At 47.3% G+C, this 20878-nt stretch overlaps 1 protein-coding gene across 2 annotated transcripts in view; it reads right to left on the bottom strand.

Annotated features, from left to right (window-relative positions):
• LOC114681882 (BRCA1 associated protein) overlaps positions 1-20878 on the bottom strand; it is a 31254-nt gene that overhangs the window by 4469 nt on the left and 5907 nt on the right. For both annotated transcript variants that reach the window (XM_028855638.2, XM_037198678.1), the window contains 6 exons: positions 14037-14150; positions 13058-13206; positions 9534-9609; positions 8842-8980; positions 8237-8346; positions 4375-4464 (listed from right to left, as the gene is read on the bottom strand). In XM_028855638.2, coding sequence (XP_028711471.1) covers positions 4375-4464; positions 8237-8346; positions 8842-8980; positions 9534-9609; positions 13058-13206; positions 14037-14150 — 678 coding nt within the window. The remainder of the gene's footprint in view (positions 1-4374; positions 4465-8236; positions 8347-8841; positions 8981-9533; positions 9610-13057; positions 13207-14036; positions 14151-20878) is intronic.

Raw genomic sequence — 20878 nt, 5'->3', positions numbered from 1 at the left:
AGGGCTGCCCAAGGCCATAGCAGAGCCTCTCATTATTAACCAACAGCCCCCTTGTTCCTCCAGAGAACATTCCTGAAGTCATCTCCAAGAACTCGTGACGTGCTGGGTTGCTACCTCCCACCTGCTATCGCCGCAGGACTTAGGAGGCTAAGACGGGAAGATGCCAAGAATATTCTGGGGTACACAGTGAGTCTCAGGCCATCCTTAGCTATAGAAGGAGATGCTGTCTCAATAAACCCAATAACTCAAAAACAAAAGAAAACCGTGAGACTGGATTCTACTAGTTTGGTCTGGTTTTGTCCTCCGACTTATTGCTTTTCTGCTGTGCCATGAAGCCGTAAGAACTGTGTGTTTGTCTGGGTCAGTCTATAAGGCAATAATCTAGAGAACTAATTCACACTTCAGAGAACTAGAAAGAATGCGATGATATGGAGGTCAGGCAAAAGCAGTCCTACCGAGAGCCCACTGGAGTCCAGCTAGGGGACATGGGACCGACCCATATGTGAAGAGCTGCAGAGCTGGGAGCTGCCTCAACTCCGAGTCTTAGAAACTGAGAGAAGATGAGCCTCGGAGCAGGGAAGTAGAGGCCGGGCTGCTAGGCACCAGCATCCAGCAGCCTTTGTACCCACACCTCTCAGTAAGCGATGGCACAATCCACAAGCTTCTGAGGAAACAGACTCAGAAAGACAAGGCAATGACCCAAGGCCACCCGGCTGCAGGATGGGGGAATCCTGTCCAAAACCAAGCTTTAAACCTCTCTGAAGCTGAAGGCCAAAGTTTTATGTTCTCTGCTTGGGGCACCTGTGACACCACCACACTAGGGTCATACTTTAGCCTTTTTTGCCTTGCCTGATTTATCTATTTATTTATTTTGGTTTTTTGAGACAGGGTTTCTCTTTGTAGCCTTGGCTGTCCTGGAACTCACTCTGTAGACCAGGCTGGCTTCAAACTCAGAGATCTGCCTGCCTCTGCCTCCCAAGTGCTGGGATTAAAGGCGTGCACCACAATGGGTGGTCCTTTTTTTTTTTTTTTTTTTATTTTTTTTATTTTTTTGTGACAAAGTCTTACTCTGTAGCCTAGGCTGGCTTTCAACTTGTCAAGCTTCCTGCCAAACCTGCCAGGAGCTAGATTTCAGGAATGACTACAGGGCCCAACTACTTCAACACTGTTTCCAGGTAAGAGACCACTAGACTCTCCAGCTGCTTTTCTTCTTCCCTGCCTTCCTCTGCGCAGCAGTGGAAGGTAGAAGAACTAATATCAAAAGGACTCAAGTACATTTTGGTCAATGAAAATATTAAGCCAAACATCTTTAAATCAAGATGAAAACTTTCTTTGAGAGGTCTTATGTAGCCCAAGCTATCTTCAAACTCACGATGAAGCCCAGGATGGCCCTGATCTTCTGATTCTGTTTCCTCTCCCCAGGTGCTGAGATTACAGGTGTGCCATTATGGCCATCTCTGGAGAAGGTCTTGATGCTCCACAGATAGATGCTATGGTAACTAGGGTTAGTGTTTAAGAAACACCTCAAAGGGCTAGTGAAATGGCTCAGGGGTGTAGGTGATTGCTGCACAAAGCGGATGGCCTGAGTCAATGTCCAGAACCCACTTAAAAGTGGAAGGAGAGAACTAAAGGTTGTTATCTGACCTCTGCAACTAGCATGCTCGTGTACACACACAATAGACACACACACACTATAGATACACATGCACACACAACAGAAACAAGCTTCATAAAACAATAGATGTAGTACACTTTACTCCTACATCTACCATATTCTATGTAATAAAAATGCCATTTGTGACCTATCAAACTGATTTTTATAGTTTATAACTGAAAGAAGTATGGATTTAAATGAAGCTAGAAATCTGAAAAGATGTATCTTCAGGGGTCCCATTTATGCCCACCACCTAACTGTGTATTCTCTATATTCAGCCCTATGAAAACCAAAAGCCACACATGGGCTAGAGAGATCGCTCAGTGGCTAAGAGTACTGGCTGCTCTTCTAGAGGACTGGGGTTCAATTCCCAGTTAACAACTGTCAGTAACTCCAGTTCCTGGGGATTTGATACCCTCTTCTGACCTCTCTAGACATCAGTTAAGCACATGCTGCACATATATATATTCGGTCAAAACACTCGTACACAAAAAACTAAAATAAATAATTTTTTTTCTTTTCTTTTTGTTTTTTTGAGACAAAGTTTCCTCTGTGTAGTCCTGGCTGTCCTGGAACTCACTATGTAGACCAGACTGGCCTCAAACTCAGATATCCACCTGCTTCTGCCTTCTGAGTGCTGGGATTAAAGGTATGCACCACCACTGCCTAGCTAAAATAAATTACATTTTAAAAAAAAGAAAGGAAGCCAAGAGCTTTCACATGGCTCTGAGTGGCTGGCTGCTCCTACATCTGTGACTGGCGGAAATAAATCACACTCCCTCAATTCTACAAGTGACCTGCAGGTTTCAGGCTTGGCTTATCACCCCTCCCCCAGCCCCACCACCTCCATGAATGTGTTATGAGGCCCACGAGTAAGAACCTGTCACTGTCGCCCTGCATGCTCTACTGCTTGGGGTGCAAATGGACAGAATGCCAGTCACAAAAGGACACTGCAGGACAAAAGGCTTCCATCAGCCATGAACTTATGGACAAATGACATCTGTCATCCGAAAACAAAGGCATCCTTTTCAAGTGCTGTAAGCTTTCACTGGGAGCTGCCCTGGCTCCAGCTCACTCCGACCTGAAAGCGAATTCCTTGGGGCTTCTCTTCCCCAGCCCTGACTTGCTTTTGCTGGCATGTCTTAGAGAATGTGGCTAATCCTGAGGAATCATACAAGGCAGAGAGGGTTCTGAGCTCAGCTCGCTAGGGTCTGTGTGAAACAAGTTGGGTGGTCATGCGGGTAAAGCCACAAAAAGCCATTAGGGAAGCCGCAGCAGCACCCGGCCTGGGGAGTCCACAGTGGGAGTGGCAGCTCCGGTCTGCTCCCTGTAATGGCAATCGCACCGATCCAGGGCAGAACGGCCAGCGTCCTCCAGGCCTCTGCATGGCGCTTCCACTGTCTGGAAGGCTGGAGCAAGGATTTCATCCATGACTTTTAACTAAAGATCACTCCAAAGCCTGAGTCAAACACTGGCTGTTTGAAAAGCCAATTCATACTGTTGCTAGGGCCCAGGGAGGCGGGGACTAAGTCACCAGTTGGGACATTTAGAAGATTAAAAGACCTCATGTACTGCTAAGAGAAGCAGCTGCTGGAGATCTCACACACACAAGCCCCAGGTGCACCTGAGTTCAAACAGTCTTCTCTGGAACTCTCAAGGTTCCTTGCACATGCTACAAACTAGGAGGAAATCAAGCATGCAGAGCGCAGGCCTTCTATATAGGTTTCTGCAAAAATCACATCCCTTTCTATGCGTTGACATCTAAATCCAAACCAGCAAACACCTTGCTAAGAGCACGGTCTCTCCTTGCAGGGAGGGCCTGGGTTTAGTTCCTGGCCCCCACTGTTCTTCACAACCACAAGCAGCTTCAGTTCGAGGGGCGCTCACGCCCTCTTCTGGTCTCCAAAGGCACTGTACACACAGACATACAATCAAACACTCTTTTTTTTTTTTCCCTTCCAAGACAGGGTTTCTCTGTGAAACAGTCCTGGCTGTCCTGGATCTCACAGAGATCCACCTGCCTCTGCCTCCCGAGCACTGGGACTAAAGGTGTGCGCCCCGCCACCAATCAAACACACATACATATAAAATCAAAATAAATCTTCAAAAATTAAAAAAAAGGGGGGGGGGCTATGTGGCCTCAAACTTCTGGGCTCAAACAATCCTCCTGCCTCTGCCCCGTGAGTAGCCAGAGCTACAGGCTTAGGCCACTATGCATGGCACATTTAAGGGATCACTTAGTTAAAATGTGGTAACTGCAATCACGAATCAGTCATTCTCCAGGGTGACCACAAGAGCTCCATTTCTGCCTAATTTATTTCCCTCGGTTTACAAAGCCACACAACTCCACACCAGCTCCCAAAGGCACCGTTCCTAAGCTGACGTGCCAGGCCTGACCCATGCTGCAAAACCTTGTGAGCACACTGTGATAAGATTTTGGGTTTTACAAGAGAATCCTTGCCTGAGGACACAGGCAGGGAGCAGCAGGCAAGGCAGTCACCATTTTATGTTCTTAGAGGGACTGTGCAAAGCGCTAGCTCTGACTCAGGTGAAACACAAACTATCAAGACCCTTAAGTCCACCATTTTTTTTAGAGATCAAACAATTCTCTCCCCATCACCACCCAGAGAAGATTCTGACAACCCCTTTCCCTGTCCTGTGTCCTCTCCCACTGTCCTGTGCCCTGCCATGGCATTTCAGTCACCAGGTCAGACACTCACCTCCTCTGCCGTGTCCTTCTCTATGCGAACAATCTTGTTTTCCCAGTATATCCGCTGCGATTCCAGCTGGCTTGTCAGTAAGTACGAATACTAGAAGCAGAACAAACAGCCAGATGTGAGCCATCACCAACACTGAAACCCAGTGAACGTGACCCCTGATAGCCAGTAGAACGGCGTGCAGAGTCAAGGTCTCCACAGGCACAGTGCTGCTCCTACACTCACAACAAACCAACTGAAGTTAGGAAACTCCTAAACAAACCAACAAAACAAAACAGCTGCTGGGCCGTGGTGGGTGAATCCCAACACTCCAGGCTGGCCAGGACTACACAGACAGCCATTATTACGAGAACCAGAGAGAGAGAGAATGGAGACATGGCTTTGCTGCTTGCCCAAACTGCCTCACACTTGAGACACTGGCCACCTTCCAACCTCATCAGCTGGGGACTTGAGGCTTATACTCCTATGTCAGGCTCGTCAGAATCTGTTACACTTGGGTTCAACCCAGGTCAGCAGGCACTGGGCCAGAGGTACAGAGTGAGGCTTGCAATCTAGCTGGGAAAAATCCAAGAATCCAAATTTTATATATATATATATATATATATATATATATATATATATATATATATATATATAAAGGTGTGTGCCACCACTATACCCAGCTTACTTTTATGGTTTTTTTTTTTGTTTGTTGGTTTGTTTTTGGTTTTTCAAGACAGGGTTTCTCTGTGTAGCTTTGATGCCTGTCCTAGATCTCGCTCTGTAGACCAGGCTGGCCTCGAACTCACAGAGATCTGCCTGCCTCTGCCTCCTGATTGCTGGGATTAAAGGTGTGCAGCGCTGCTGCTGCTGCTGCTGCCGCTGCCGCCGCCGCCGCCGCCACCGCCGCCGCCGCCCGGCTACTTTTATGTTTTTAATGCTGTATATGTGTTCTATTCATGTGTGTGCAAGGGGAGGGCAGAGTCAGCCTCGGGTATCATTCCTCAGGCACTGTCTACTTTAGTTTGAGACAGGGTCTCTCACTGACCTAGAACTTACCAAGTAGGCTGGGCTGGCCGTGGGTCCCAGAGATCTGTCCGTGTCCATCTCCTCAGTACTGGGGTCACAACCTTGCACCACCACTTCCATTTTGTAACCTTCAGGTTCTGGGGACTGAACTCAGGCCCTCATGTTGGCATGGCAAGCACCTTGACAGGCCGAGCTACCTTTCTAGCCTTTCTGTGTTTTTTGTTTGTTTGTTTGTTATTTAATTTATGTGTATTGGTGTTTTGTCTACATTCATGTCTGTATGAGATTGTTGGATCCCCTGGAACTGGAGTTATAGACAGTTGTGAGCTGCCATGTGGGTGCTGGGAATTGAACCTGAATCTTCTGGAAGAGCAGCCAGTGCTCTTAACTGCTCAGTCATCTCTCCAGCCCATCTGTCTTAGGGTTCCTATTGCTGTGAAGAGACACTATGACCACAGCAACTCTTTTTTTTTTTTTTTAAAAAAAGATTGATTTATTGATTATGTATAGTGTTCTGCCTGCATGTACCCCTGCAGGCCAGAAGAGGGCACCAGATCTCATCACAGATGGTTGTGAGCCACCATGTGGTTGCTGGGAATTGAACTCAGGACCTCTGGAAGAGCAGTCAGTGCTCTTAACCTTTGAGCCACCTCTTCAGCCCCAGACCACAGCAACTCTTGGAAGGAAAACATTTAACTGAGGTTCAGTCCATCATCATCACAGCAGAGAGCATGGCAGTGTGCAGGCAGACATGGTGCTGGCTACATCGTGATCAGAAGGCAATAGACAGTGGACTGTCTCACTGTGCGTGGCTTGAGCATAAATGAGACCTCAGAGCCCACCTCCACGGTGACACACTTCCTCCAACAAGGCCACACCTCCTAATAGTGCCACTCCCTTTGGGGCCATTTTCTTTCAAACCACCACACCAGGCCTTTTTGTCTTTTTGATACAGGGTCTCATATACCCCAGACTGGCCTCAAATGTCCAGTGTATGGTCTCAAGTTCTTGATCTTCCTACCTTTACCTTAGTGTGAATGCACTTTTATACAAACTTATTCTAGTCTAGACAATTTTTAAAACGGAGGCTTTGAATTTATATAAACTTCGGGGCTAGAGTGGTAGCTTAGTGGTAAAATGTGGGCTTAGCATGCATGAGACTCTGGGTTCCACACTCAGCACCCTCCCCACATGTAACTCTAACCAGCTCCTCTATCTCTGCACCCCCATTGGCAGCCCTCACGACAGCAGTACTGACTGGAAGGTTTACTCACAGACCATCCTGACTAGACGGTGAACTCTGGAAACAGGACTGTACTTGGTCTCTGTATCTCCACTGCTACATGGTGGCCTGAGCCCACAGTACTGTGTGCCACAGGTAGAGAAGGATGTTGGACTGCAGTAGACCGCTAGGACTTCTGGGAGTAGAGGAGAGGCTGTTGACAGTCACGAGACCAGCCCAGGGCCTCTTCATCTCAAAGGACGACAAAGATGTTGGGTGTGGACACAGCAAGATGGGGCCGTGGGTGTTCAGACCTGTAGGCAGGGCCAGGTGTGGTGGTGTGTCTGAATAGGCCAGCCTAGCCTACATAGTGAGTTCTAGAGCAACCACAGCCTGGTAAAAGCTGGATAAGTCTCTTACCAACTGAGGTACAACCCTACCCTGACAAGCTGTATATAAGATGTGGATGGCACCATTACTCAGAGTTCATATGGAAGAGATACTTATTCTAAAGACTTAATGTCAAGGGTTTGATCATTTCTGTAAATATATTAATTTATTAAGAATACAAGCCTTACAGAAAGCTACTTTTCTAAATTTATCAGAACTATAAAGTCCACAAATGAGGGGCTGGAGAGATGGCTCAGCGGATGAGAGCACTGGCTCCAGAGGACCCAGGTTCAATCTCCAGCATCCACAAGTGGCTCACATCTACAATTCCAGTTCCAGGGCATCTGAGGCCCACTTCTGAGCTTCTCTGGCACCAAGCATGCATGCAGGCCAGACATACCTGTAGACATAACACTCATACCCATAAAATGAAAAAATAGATCTCAAAAATAGTCTACTAATGAGCCAATTTCCAAACATCCATTTCCTCTGATAGTCAGGGGTTTGGGTAAGTTTTCCTAGTTAAACTTTTTTTTTTTGAAATTTACGTAAAATAGACAGGAGGATCATTAGTCTGAGTCGGTCGGGAAGTACTTGACAAGACCCTGTCTTAGAACCAAACCCAACCCACTGATCAGTGGTAGCGCACACCTTTAATCCCAGCACTCAAGCAGCCCCACCCACAGGAAACAACGAAATATTACTACCACATGAGTGACAGGATGCTCTGTGTGTCCAACAGTTCTGTGGGAGGACTGACTGCTACAGACAGGTTTACCGCTCAGAAGAAAACTGAGTGTGCTAAATGTGCTGTTCCTTCAAACACATCAACTCAGAAATGGCTTTAACCACAAGCCCCAACTCACAAAGCACACACAGTAAACACACTGCTTCCTAGGGAGGCAGGGCACTGCCGGGGTTCACTCTGACCAAGTCTACTGCGTCCAGCTTCTGTGGAGTCACTGACAGGAACATCCTACCTTCGGCTTTAGTGCTGCTGCAGAAGATGACCTGAATTGCCTTAACTAATGAGCCAGAACTCAAGACAACCAGGAACATCACACAGGGAAGCTTAACTTTCAAAACAGAAACACTTTAGAAATTCTTCGAAGAAATGACAGAACTGAAAAAAAAAAAATTCCACACAGGGCAAATGACTGTATTAAAAGGTCAAAGCACCTTTCTCCAGAGAGCGGGAAAAAGGCATTAATAGCAGTTGCTAGGCAACAGCTTACAGCATCTCACCTCTAACTGTAAGGCGTCTATCTTCTCTTCCTGGCAGGTGTCGCCCTCACACTCGTACTGAACGATCTTTCCATCCGTTTTGCTTGCAACCAGTCGATGGACATAATTATCTAAGACACAAGAATTGGCCAGAAGCGGCTCCTTAGAAATGAAAAGTTCTCTGCTCTTAACTGAGACATTTTTGTTTTTAGAAATCTAAATTAAGCGTGGTTGCACAGGCCTTTAATCTCAGCACTTGGGAGGCAGAGGCAGAACTCTGTGATTTTAAGGCCAGTCTGGTCTATAAACAGAGCTTCAGGACAGCCAGGCCTGTTAGACAGAGAAATCCTGGGGGGGAGGGGGCGGCAGAGGGGGGGAGAGAAGAACTCTAAATTAAATGATGTATGATTTTTCTTTAAAAATGGGTCAAATTATTTAAACTTTACAGAGTGAGAGAGGTTGAGAACAGACATCTAAACTTTCTCTTTAACTCTCGATCCCTAAGCATGGCACCCTCAGGGATAACCACGAATCTGAATTTGCCTAGCTGTCAAGAGATGACATTTTACGCTGAGAGGGAGTTTCCACAGCAAAGAATCCAAATCAGAAAACGATCATGCACTAACCTCCAGCATAGTCCCAAACCCGATGGTTGGTAAGCTGCATGGCGTATGTGTGCTGAGTTTCCTCAAAGTGCTTGTAAGCATGCCGACTCACATAGCGTCCACATCCGATGTGGCCACATATTAAACAAATCCAGAGGTTCTGCCAAGAGAGGAGATCCGAATTAGTGATGGGGGAGGGGAGGCATGGGACTGGGCTCACATGGCTTGGAAAAAAGATGACTCAGGAGCTGTTTCCACAGCCTTCTGAATACGAAGGCTCTAAAGTCCAACCTTCCTGGGTCCTTATTGGTCTACCGTTTCCCCTCTCTGGCTTCTGCAGAGTCTGAAGCACAGATTCACAAGTGACTGGCAGGCATCTCAGTCTTTTAAAGAACCTGAGCTAGAGAGATGGCTCAGCACTGGCTGTTCTTCCAGAGGATCCGGGTTCAATTCCCAGTACCCGCAAGGTAGCTCACAACTGTCTGTAACTCCAGTTCCAGGGGCTATAACATCCTCACACAACATGCAGGCAAAACATCAGTGTACATGAAATAAAAACAAATAAATTATTCAAAAAGAATAATTTTTGTACTCAAGTGCTCACACACTTGAGTACAGACAAAAAAAGAATTAGTCCACGAAGAATCGAAGCTGCCCTGGGCAGAAGAAAACCATGAAAGCTTCTCATTCTCCCCTGTCACAGCAGCACTTACTTCCTGGACACCACACTCAAAACACTTGTTCTCTTCCACTGGCTCTGGCGTTTGACAGTATCGGCAAACAGGACACCTGTCCAGGACACAGAAGATAAGGCTGAGATGATGTACAGATGTTGAAACCTCGACTATTGCCGGGCAGTGGTGGCGCACGTCTTTAATCCCAGCACTTGGAAGGCAGAAGCAGGCGGGACTCTGTGAGTTCGAGGCCAGCCTACAGAGTGAGATCCAGGACAGGCGCAAAGCTACGCAGAGAAACCCTGTCTCTAAAAACCAAAACAAAAAAAAAAAAAAGAAAGAGAAAAACCTGGACTATAAACCCCCCCCTCTTGATACTTTTTCTCTCTTTTTAAAAATTTATTTACTTAACTAAGACAGGATTGTTATGTGATATAATCAATAAAATATTGATGTATCCCTGCACTCCAGAAGAGGGCACCAGATCTCATCATAGGTGGTTGTGAGCTACCATGTGGTTGCTGTGAATTGAACTCAGGACCTCTGGAAGAACAGCCTGTGCTCTTAACCTCTGAGCCACCTCTTCAGCCCTGACTCCTAAGTTTTTACTGATAATGAATAATTAGATAAATGCATCACAGGATCTCACTACATAGTCCTGGCTGGCCTGGAGCTGGCTATGTAGACCAGGTTAATGTTGAACTCACAGAGAGAACAGCTTGTCTCTGATCCCAAGTGCTGAGACTCAAGATTTGAGCTACTACATCCAGCCAATTATTTTTGTTGTTTTTTTTTGAGACAAAGTCTCACTATGTCGCCCTGGCTGACCTGGAACTTGCTATGCAGACCAGGTGGCCTAGAACTTACAGAGATCTGCCTGCCTCTGCTTCCTGAGTGCTGGAGTTAAATGCATTTGCAACTGTACCTTGCTCCCAGTCAATTTTTAAAAAAGGTTTATTTTTATTTGTATGTGGGTGCTCACCAAGGCCAAAAGAGAAGGCATCAGATCCCCCAGAGCTGGAGTTAAAAGTGGCTATGAACAGCCGAGCATGGGTACTGAGAACCTAACCTGGGTCTTCAGCAAGAGCAATCAGTGTACTTAACTGCTGAACCACCTTTCAGACATACACATGACACCCCTCCCCGCTCAGGCAGTCCAGTCTGAAGATGACCTTTAACTCCTGATCCTCCTGCCTCCACCTCCCAAGTGTTAGTATTACAGGTGTGTGCCACCATGTTCAACTGGGGTAACCCTTTTCTATTATACTCAAGATGAAGTCATATTCAATACTGGTCATCAATATATTTTGTTTGATGGGTCAACATGACAGCAAGTGGGATACAGTTGTGGCTGACTGAACTGCCACTAAGAATGTAGCAAGCATCCATTCACTCTTTGGCTAGGTCATGAAGAGCAGGTTTGAAAAGGCGCAGGCAGGCAGAAGGCCAAGATCCTGCCCTGGCAAGGAGGGAGCTAAAGGGCCATCTGACTTCTTTAGTGCTGAAGAAGATGGGCAGGTGCAGTGAGCATGCCTGTACGGCCTGGACTCAGGAGAGAGGCAGGAGAACTCCATAAGCTCAAGGCTAGCCTCAGCTACAGGAGTGCCAGATCAGCTGGGCTTAGATGGTAAGGGCTTGTTTTTGCTTTTAAAGATTTAATTTATGTGCATGTGTGTGTGCTTGAGCTTTTTTTTTTTTTTTTTTTTTTTTTGGTTTTCTGAGACAAGGTTTCTCTGTATAGTTTTGGTTCCTGTCCTGGATCTTGCTTGTAGACCAGGCTGGCCTCGAACTCACAGAGATCCGCCAGGCCCTGCCTCCGAGTACTGGGATTAAAGGCATGCGCCACCACTGCCCATTGAGCGTATTATATGCACCTTGTGAAGCAGTGCCCGTGGAGGGCAGAAAATGGAGTTACAGCCCGGTGTGAGCTGTTCAACACGGATGCCGGGAACCTAACCCGGGCCCCTGCAAGAGCAGAAGTGCTCGTAACTGCCAAGCATCTCTCAGTTCCCGTTTACTTTTGAAGTAGGTCTCATGTAGTCTAGGCTAGCCTCCACCTTTCTATGCAGCCAGGGGTGACCTGAACATGGGTCCTCCAGCCTTTAGTTCCCTAGGACTGGGATGCACCATACATCTGGTTTGGAATGGAGCCCAGGGCTTCCTGGTTAGAGCTTGCCCAGCTTCCATGCTAGTCAGGGACTCACCAACTGAACTTTATCTCTAGACCTGAGACCTTGTTTCAATTAAAACAACAGATAGACATGGACTGAGAGTGTAGTGGCAGAACTATACTTAGCAAAGTGGGGGGGGAGAATGAGTAAAAAAGACAGGAGAAGTCAGGGAAAGAGGGAGGAAAAGAGAAAGGGAGAAGGAAGTGGGAGAGAAAGAGAGAGAGAAACTGGGAGATGGCTCAGTGGTTAAGAGCACTGGGTGCTCTTCCAGAGGACCTGAGTTCAATTCCCAGCAACCACATGGTAGTTCACAGCCATCTGTAATGAGATCTGACATCCTCTTTTGGCATAAAGTCAATAGAACACTCATATACATAAGATAAATAAATAAATTAAAAAAAAAAAGAAAGAAAGAAAGAAAGAAATGGCTCCTGGATTAGACAGAGCAGCTGCCACAGGTAGACAGTGGCTTCCTGTGACCCTTCTGCCTGTGTGGTGGCTGCAGCAGACTGGACAGGAAAACAAACTAATACCAAATTCTGATTCTGACTACGAGAATCTAGGGGAAATAGTCAAAACTCTTGTAGCGCACAGTGAGTACATTTCGACATTCCACACCATCTATGAAACATCAAGTGTCTTGAAGGACCGAAGCTCCTGCCAAAATCCAGCGGCCTGTTGCCTCGCTTCCCTGGAATTACAGGCGTGGCCGCAGGGCTTGGCTTCACTTCTTTATTGTTTGGGTGGACCATTCTGCAGCCCAGCTGCCCTGAAACTCTAACCCAAATTATGGAGTTACAGGTGTGGCCACTTCAGCTTTTGAATCGACCTACTCAATTGTGTAGAGGTAACTTGTCATCCTCCTGACTCCACTACCCAACTGGCTGTGACTACAGGCTTGCAGGACTACATGTAACTCGGTCTCCCGTGCCCCAATTATGCCTCTGTGTGGGTCTGTCAATACACATATCTATATGCGTGTGGAGGAGAGGACAACTTACGGGAGACTGTTTCCTCCTCTCACCAGCTGGCTCCCCAGGACAGAGTCAGGCTGTCAGGTGTGGAAGCAAGAGCCTTTGCCTCTGAGCCATTAGACAGCCCTACTGGGCTAGGACCTATGGTGTCCAGTCACAGCACTGCACACTGGTCCTTCCTCATACTTGGTGAGGCTGTGCTCTCACATATAATCAATCACGCATCCTGGGTGTACGTGAATGTACACACACACACACACACACAAATAAAAAAATAAACAAATAATTTCTACGAGAACGAGAGAAGGCAAGGAGAAACATCAAGGTCTTGTCCCAGTTGCAATCCCAGCTCTGCAGAGACTAGGAGTGTTTGCTGGTGGTTGTTCTGAATTCCGGGAAGGGTAGCCCCTGCACTCACGTGGTGTCATCCCAGCGCTGCAGACACTGGCTGTGGAAGCTGTGGTTGCACAGGGTGGTGAGGATGCCATTCACAGACTCGTCCATTCGTTCCAGGCAGACCGTGCACTTGGGGAGTTCTGTCAGGTCCATCACAGGGAGGCTGGCGCCCTACAGGAAACATCTGGTTAAGCCCCAGCCCTCATCCTCTGCCATCTTCTTTAGACAAGAGACTTCCTGTTGCTTTTATTGTTCATTTTTGGAGACAGAGTCCCACTCCAGACCAGGTTCACCTGGAACTCTAAGGAACCCTCCTGACTCGGCTTTGCAAGGCCTAAGGTTAGAGGTGGGAGCCATATCTGGCATCTGCTGCTTTTTCTTTCTTTAAAAGGTGATTTTATTTTTCTCCACGCGGTGGTGGTGCACGCCTTTAATCCCAGCACTCGGGAGGCAGAGGCAGGCGGATCTCTGTGAGTTCGAGGCCAGCCTGGGCTACCAAGCGAGTTCCAGAAAAGGCGCAAAGCTACACAGAGAAACCCTGTCTCGAAAAACCAAAACCAAAACCAAAAAAAAAGAAAAAAAAAAGAGATATAATTCTCCATTTTGTTTTAAGCTGAGCCTTGCAATGCAGCACGTTAGCTTTGACCTTGCCATACGACCTGTGCACTCATGCTCCCCTGCCCGCACCCCCACCTCAGTCTCCTAAGTGTTCATATTCTGCATTGAAACCCGGTGGCTTTTAGAACAGCTACACCAAATGTTTTATCGTGCCCAAAGCACCACCATCTAATTTGTCAACATTCCTTCACCCCAAAAGAACCTCCACAACTGTTAGCTGGTCCCTCCCCATTCTGTTTCTCCAGACTCCAGAACCAGTTTTCTGTCTCTCCTCTCAAGCTCCACAGTAAGGCCTTTCTGGAGGTTTCTACAAACATCTTAACAGTCCATCTTACACCAATCAGCGGCACTTCTCGTGAGATCTAGGAAGCCTTCACACTTACATCTTCCGATTTCAGCACTTCAGCCCTTTCCACGTAGACCAGCTGGCAAACGTCATCTTCAATGGAGTTGAACTGGCGGCCGTTGCATGCCATGTAGAAGCTATCGGCGTCAGCCTGTGCACACCGATGGGGAGAGGCAAAAACAAAGGGCGGTCACGGGAGATGCTCTCCCCACTCCCCGACTCCCCCACGTTTACAGTCAGAAAAGAAGGCAAAGGAGAAGCAGCATGCCCTGGAGCCGGAGTCAACAGAGTTCTGCACCCCTCCCTGTCTGTAGGCTGGGCCTCCAAGGCAGAAGGCACCGCTGTGTGCTGAGCAGAGCTGTGCACGGCTAACATTCAACCAGCCACACACAGCCAACACATTCCTGGGTAGTCTTTCCACCCTAGTCATCATCTGTGTGGCAGTTGAGAGAAGACACTTCTTACAGTTCTGGAACTAAACATAACTGATGACAGCCACCGAACTCTTAAAAAACAAAAACCAGCCAGGTGGTGGTGACGCACACCTTTAGTCCCAGCACTCGGGAGGCAGAGGCAGGTGGATCTCTGTGAGATCAAGGCCAGCCTGGTCTACAGAGGGAGTTCTAGGACAGCCAGAGAAATTTTGCCTCAAACAAGCAAGCAAACAAACAAAAACCCAAACTAGCAGCCTTGTTAAAGAATAGGCCCAGTGGATGAAATCCAGCTCCTCTTCAGGAAACGGAATGAGAACACCACAAGCTGGTTAGATGAACATCCGACCAGGAAGGTCCTGCACAGGCCAGGGCTCCTAGCACAAGTCAAGGTGTCCGAACTGGTGCTGGAGAGATTGCGCAGCTATTAAGAGCACTGGCTGCTCTCCCAAAGGTCCAGGGTCCAGTTCCCCACATGGCAGTTTACAAGCATCTGTAACTCTAGCTCAGGAACTCTGACGCCTTCTTCTAACCTCCACCATCACCAGGCCTACCCTACACACGGAGGACATACACATATATGCAATAAACATATACACATATAATTAAAAAATCAGGCAATGGTGGTACATACCTTTAATCCTAACACTAAAGAGGCAAAGGCAGGCAAATCTCTGAGTTCGAGGCCAGTCTGGTCTCTAGAGTGAGTTCCAGGACAGGCAGGGCTAAAAAGAGAAACCCTGTCTCAAAAAAATAAAAAGAGGTGCAAGACTAGCCAGCCTTTTACATACTGAGCTGTGTTCTGTGGTGGTGGAGTCTGGATAGAAGAGAGAGACAGCAAGGGAAAAGCAAAACTAACCCCTGCTCAGGCTTAGTGGAAAGCAACAAGACAACTCCAGTGGTTTTTTGTTTGTTTGTTTTTGGAGACAGGGTTTCTCTGTGTAGTCCTGGCTGTCCTGGAACTTGCTCTGTAGCCCAGGCTGTCCTGGAACTCACAGAGATTTGCTTGCCTCTGCCTGAGTGTTGGGACTAAAGGCGTGGGTGGCCGGCGGCAGCACAGGCCTTTAATCCCAGCACTTGGGAGGCAGAGGCAGGTGGACCTCTGTGAGTTAGAGGCCAGTCGGGCTACAGAGTGAGTTCCAGGAAAGGTGCAAAGCTACACAGAGAAACCCTGTCTCAAAAAACCAGAAAGAATCATATAAAAATAAAAAGAAGAAAGAAAACGGTTTTTAATTCCACTCCAGTGACGTAACTGCATGGTGGATTCTTACCTTATTATTTTACGTGTAAGGGTGTTTTGCCTGCACGTATATGTGCCACGTGCCTGCAGTGCCTGGGGAAGCCAGAAGAGGGCGTCTGATGCCCAGTAACTAGTTACAGGCGGTTATGAACTGCCATACGGCTGCCAGAAACTGAACCCAGATCTTCTCCAAGAGCAGCCAGTGCTCTTAACTGCTGAGCCTCTCTCTAGCCTCACATTTTGGATTTTTGGTTATTTCTGTTTTCTCCATATAAGCCAGTGAACTGAGCCCTGAGAAAGCATGGTCAGTTTTGATATATATAGTCCCACCCTAGCCTCTTGAGTTCGGAGACTGCAGGTGTGCACTACCATACCAAGCAAAACAGGTTTTGCTATTGTTTCATGGGTTTGTGGAGCCTTGGCTGGCATCAAATTCCTGATCCTCTCCCATTCTGAGATTATGGGCATCTACCACCATGCTCAGCCAAAATGTCCCTCTTTCTGAAGTGACACTGTCCACAGCTGAGTTCTCCAAAGTGAACACACTGTTATCCTTTTTACAATGCAGGTATTAAAAATGCAGGCTGGAGACCCTTTCTCAAACAAAACAAAACAAATGTACACCATGAAAATGCTGCATGGGACTAGGTGAGAGGGCTGCGCCGGGGAAGCTGAGGAAGAGGGATAGAGTCTGAGGGCAGCCGGGCGGTGGTGGCGGCACACTCCATTAACACCAGCACTCCGGAGGCAGAGGCAGAGGCAGGTGGATCTGAGTTCTAGCCTGGGCTACAGAGTGAGTTCCAGGACAGCCAAGGCTACACAGAGAAACCCTGTCTCAAAAAACCAAAAAAAAATACAAAGGAATCCAAGGGCACCTGGGACTGGTGGTCCACACGCCTGGCAGGTCTCCCTGATTAAAGGCAGCCTGGAGTCTAGGACAGCGAAGACCCTGTCTCAAAAGGACAAACAACTGAAAAAAGATTTTGAGGGCAGGGTCTGGAGACATGGATCAGAGGTAAAGAGCACTTCCTCTTTCAGAGGACCCAGGTTTGATTCCCAGCACCCACGTGGTGGTTCAACCATCCCTAACTCCAGTTCCAGGGATCCGATGCCCTCTTCTGGGCTCCAATGACACGGCACACACATGGTGCACAACATACATACAGGAAAACATTTATATGCAGAAAATTAGATAAATCTAAAAAAAAATTTTTTTAAAGTTTGAGGGCAGTCTTCATGACATCAGACCTTGTCTCAGAACAAGACAAAATGTTAGAATTTTATACAACCAAAAATTTAAAGAATTCGAACTTTTATTTTTTGCTGTTTAACTTTGCTGTTCTACTATGAGAGGAACTCAGGCAGAGGGGAATCCATTATGATCCTCACTATCACAGTGACCAGCTGCAAGGCCGAGAGTGTGTTTTCACTTTCTAAAAGGACCAGAGCCCTAGGTGGTCCTGACTAAGCACACAAGGAGAAAGCATCACCACACTGGGGAGCAGTCACCTGTCCCAGCCATTTCTGTTCTCATGCCCTGATGATTTACAAATTCCTTCACTAAAGACTGAATCTCCTGGAGGTCACACCACTGACTCCTAAATGTTCATGAACCTCCAATGAAAGCCAAGACAACAGGAGCCAGCAAGATGATGCAGAGGGTAAAGGCATTTGCCACCAAGCCTAAGAGCCTGGGTTCAATTCCTGAAACCCACATAGTAGGAGAGAACTGACTGCCACCCACCCACCCACCCCCCACCCCCCCACCCCCCCCACCCCCCCACCCCCCACAGAGAGAGAGAGAGAGAGAGAGAGAGAGAGAGAGAGAGAGAGAGAGAGAGAGAGAGGTAGATAGCTAGGGCCAACAGGAATTACAAAATATTTATAAGACTTTTTAGTTGTCTTGTAAAGAGGGGAGTGAGAACTTGGACAGCTGCCTGTAAAGGCACTCAGTCTTCACGGGACACATCTGATCTAACTTTGGGAAGTGACTAGCTGGATCTTATTTGCACCTGTTCTGTGGGCCCCTTCAGTGCCGAGTCCTAAGTATACAAAAGAGTACACAGTTGTCAACTGGACTTGACAAAGCATGCCACCACCTGGGATATTAAAAATGTGTTTGGAGAGCTGGAGAGAGGGCTCAACGGTTAACAGCACTGGTTGCTCTTTCAGAGGAACCAGGTTTGGTTCAACAACACATTGCTCACAACCATTTTGAACTCCAGCTCCAGAAGAATGCGATGCCCTCTTCTGGTCTCCAAGGACACTGCACACAAGTTGGGCACCGGCGTATATAGGAGCAAAACACCCACACACTGAGGCGCTTTGGAGACAGTGGGCCCGTGGCTCCCTAAGCTGGTTAGACTTGGTAGCATGTGTAATGCGGAGAACAGTGATAACATCACAGGTTCAGTGATGACAGCTCTGTCCTCACCCTTCTGCACGCTAGGCAGGCAGTGTCTTGGTTGGCATCCCCTGGAGGCATGAGAATCCTGTAGTCTTTGCTTCAAAGGTGAGGAAATTGGTTGCAGAGAGGCTAGTGATTTAGTTACACTGCTAGACATCAATAACCAAGATGGATGAAGCCAATTTTTTTTTTTTTTTTTTTTGAGCTGAGGATCTGAACCCAGGGCCTCACTGAGCTAAATCCCCAACCCCAGATGAGGCCACTTTTAATCCCTAGGAGTGAGACACAAGTGTGGGGAAGGGGACACTCACTGTGTGCAAGTCACTAATAACAGCAATACTTTACAGTGTCTACAACTATGATTACCAGACACTACAAAGGAAAAGGCACAGAACTAAACTGGAAAATGTATAAAAATGTACTAAACCCAAATTTGACATTCAAGTTCATGCCTATAGTCCCAGGTCAGGAGGCTGAAGCCATGAGTGTGTTTGGGAGTTCAAGGCTAGTCTGGACTAAAAAGTGAAAAAAAAAAAAAAAAAAAAGTGAATTCCATGGCATCATATATACAAAATGAGACCTTATCACAAATAAAATAAAATAGAATATTTTAAAAAATTATAAAATGGGGCTAGGTGGTGGTGGCACATGCCTTTAATCCCAGCACTCGGGAGGCAGAGGCAGGTGGATCTCAGTGAGTTCGAGGCCAGCCTGGTCTACAAAGTGAGTTCCAGGACAGCCAGGACTGTTATACAGAGAAACTCTATCTTGAAACCACCCCCCCCCAAAATTATAAAATGGGGCCCAGGATGGTAGTACACATCTTTAAGTCCAACACTTTGGAGGCAGAGGCAGGCAGAGCTCTGTGAATTTGAGGCCAGTCTGGTCTACAGAGTCGAGTTCCAGGACAGCCAAAGCTACACAGTGAAACTCTTGTCTTGAAAAACCAAAACCAACCAAATAAACAAACGAAAACCCAACACACATGCACCAGTGAGATGGCTCAGCAGGTAAAGGCACCAGCTGCCAAGCCTCAAGCCTCATCATCCCTGGGACTCACACAGTAGATGAAGAAAACCACCTCCTGCAAGTTGTCCTCTGACCTCCACGTGTGCCCAAACATTCAGACACATACTCATAAAAATAAATAAATACACGTAATCTGTAAAAGCTGTACACAGGGGCCAGTGAGGTGGCTCAGTGGGTAAAGGCGCTTGCCCCAAGTCTAACAACCTGAATTCAATCCCTGTTACCTCCCTCTGGATTCCTGAACAAGGAAGTCCATGTCATGAGTTCCCTTTTACCCACAAACCTCAGTGACCCATCAGAGTGGCAAGAACAAATGACCTGTCACACACACATTTGTAAACTAGAAGGATGGGGCAGTTTATCTGGAGGAAACCGTTGACCCCAGAAGTAAGAGAAGTTAATTTTTCACAAAGTAAGACCTAGTCAGATTTCAATGGACAAATATCACAGGATATAAAAACACAACAAGCCAGGCAGTGGTGGCGCACGCCTTTAATCCCAGCACTCGGGGAGGCAGAGCCAGGCGAATCTCTATGTGTTCGAGGCCAGCCTGGTCTACAGAGTGAGATCCAGGACAGGCACCAAAACCACACAGAGAAACCCTGTCTCAAAAACAAACAAAACAAAACAAACAAACAAACAAAAACCACAACAAAGCTGGGACAGCTCCTTAGTAACATGAGTAGTCGCCGAAGCTCATACACAGACAGACACCTGCTCTTAGAGCAGTACAGGAGGGAAAGAGATGATAAAACCTTCCTAATTCAGAACTGCACAGGCACTTCCCAATCCGAGGACATCACTGCTCTTGCAGTGCGTTTGCCTCTCTGTTCTGTCGACCATTCTGAACACTACAATATTAGACCAACACCAATATTTAAAACAACTGGGAAGCTGGAGAGATGCATCCTGCTCTTGCAGAGGACCAGGGTTTAGTTCCCAGCACCCATTCGGGGTGGCCTGCAACTCCAGCTCCAGGGGATATGACACATGACACACTCTCTGGCTCTCATGGGTACTGCACTCACACACACAGGCACATGATTAAAAATTAAAAAAAAAAAAGAAAAAAACTAAAAAAAATTATTTTATTTTCTAAAATGTCTAAAGTACATCTTGTAGGAGGAATGAAGGAAGCGGGGACGATGACACCGACCACAGACATGCGTGGGCTTCTGTGTCACTGGACCAATCAATCACATGACGACACCGACCACAGACATGCGTGGGCTTCTGTGTCACTGGACCAATCAATCACATGATGACACCGACCACAGACATGCGTGGGCTTCTGTGTCACTGGACCAATCAGTCACATGATGACACCGACCACAGACATGCGTGGGCTTCTGTGTCACTGGACCAATCAGTCACATGATGACACCGACCACAGACATGCGTGGGCTTCTGTGTCACTGGACCAATCAGTCACATGATGACACCGACCACAGACATGCGTGGGCTTCTGTGTCACTGGACCAATCAATCACCACTGGATAAGCAAATAGAGCGCTGGATCTCACACCCAGTCTGATGCGTAGGAACCATGAGTCAGGTGTGGGGCAGGTCTGTCATCAAGCGACCCAGGGGACGAGGCAAGAGGTTGCAAGTTCAATGTCTACCTGAGCTAGAGTGAGTACAAAGGCAAAGGCCACTTGGGCAACTTAGTGAGATCCTGTCTCAAAATATAAAAAAGAAAGAGCTGGAGAGATAGTCAGCGGCAGAGCATTTAGCCAGTATGTGTGAGGTGTTGGCACTAATCCCCAGGACCA

Source organism: Peromyscus leucopus, chromosome 23, assembly GCF_004664715.2.
Source record: "Peromyscus leucopus breed LL Stock chromosome 23, UCI_PerLeu_2.1, whole genome shotgun sequence".
Classification (NCBI taxonomy): Eukaryota; Metazoa; Chordata; class Mammalia; order Rodentia; family Cricetidae; genus Peromyscus; species Peromyscus leucopus.
The sequence above is the reverse complement of the archived record's forward strand: the minus strand, read 5'-3'. Positions and strand labels throughout refer to the sequence as shown.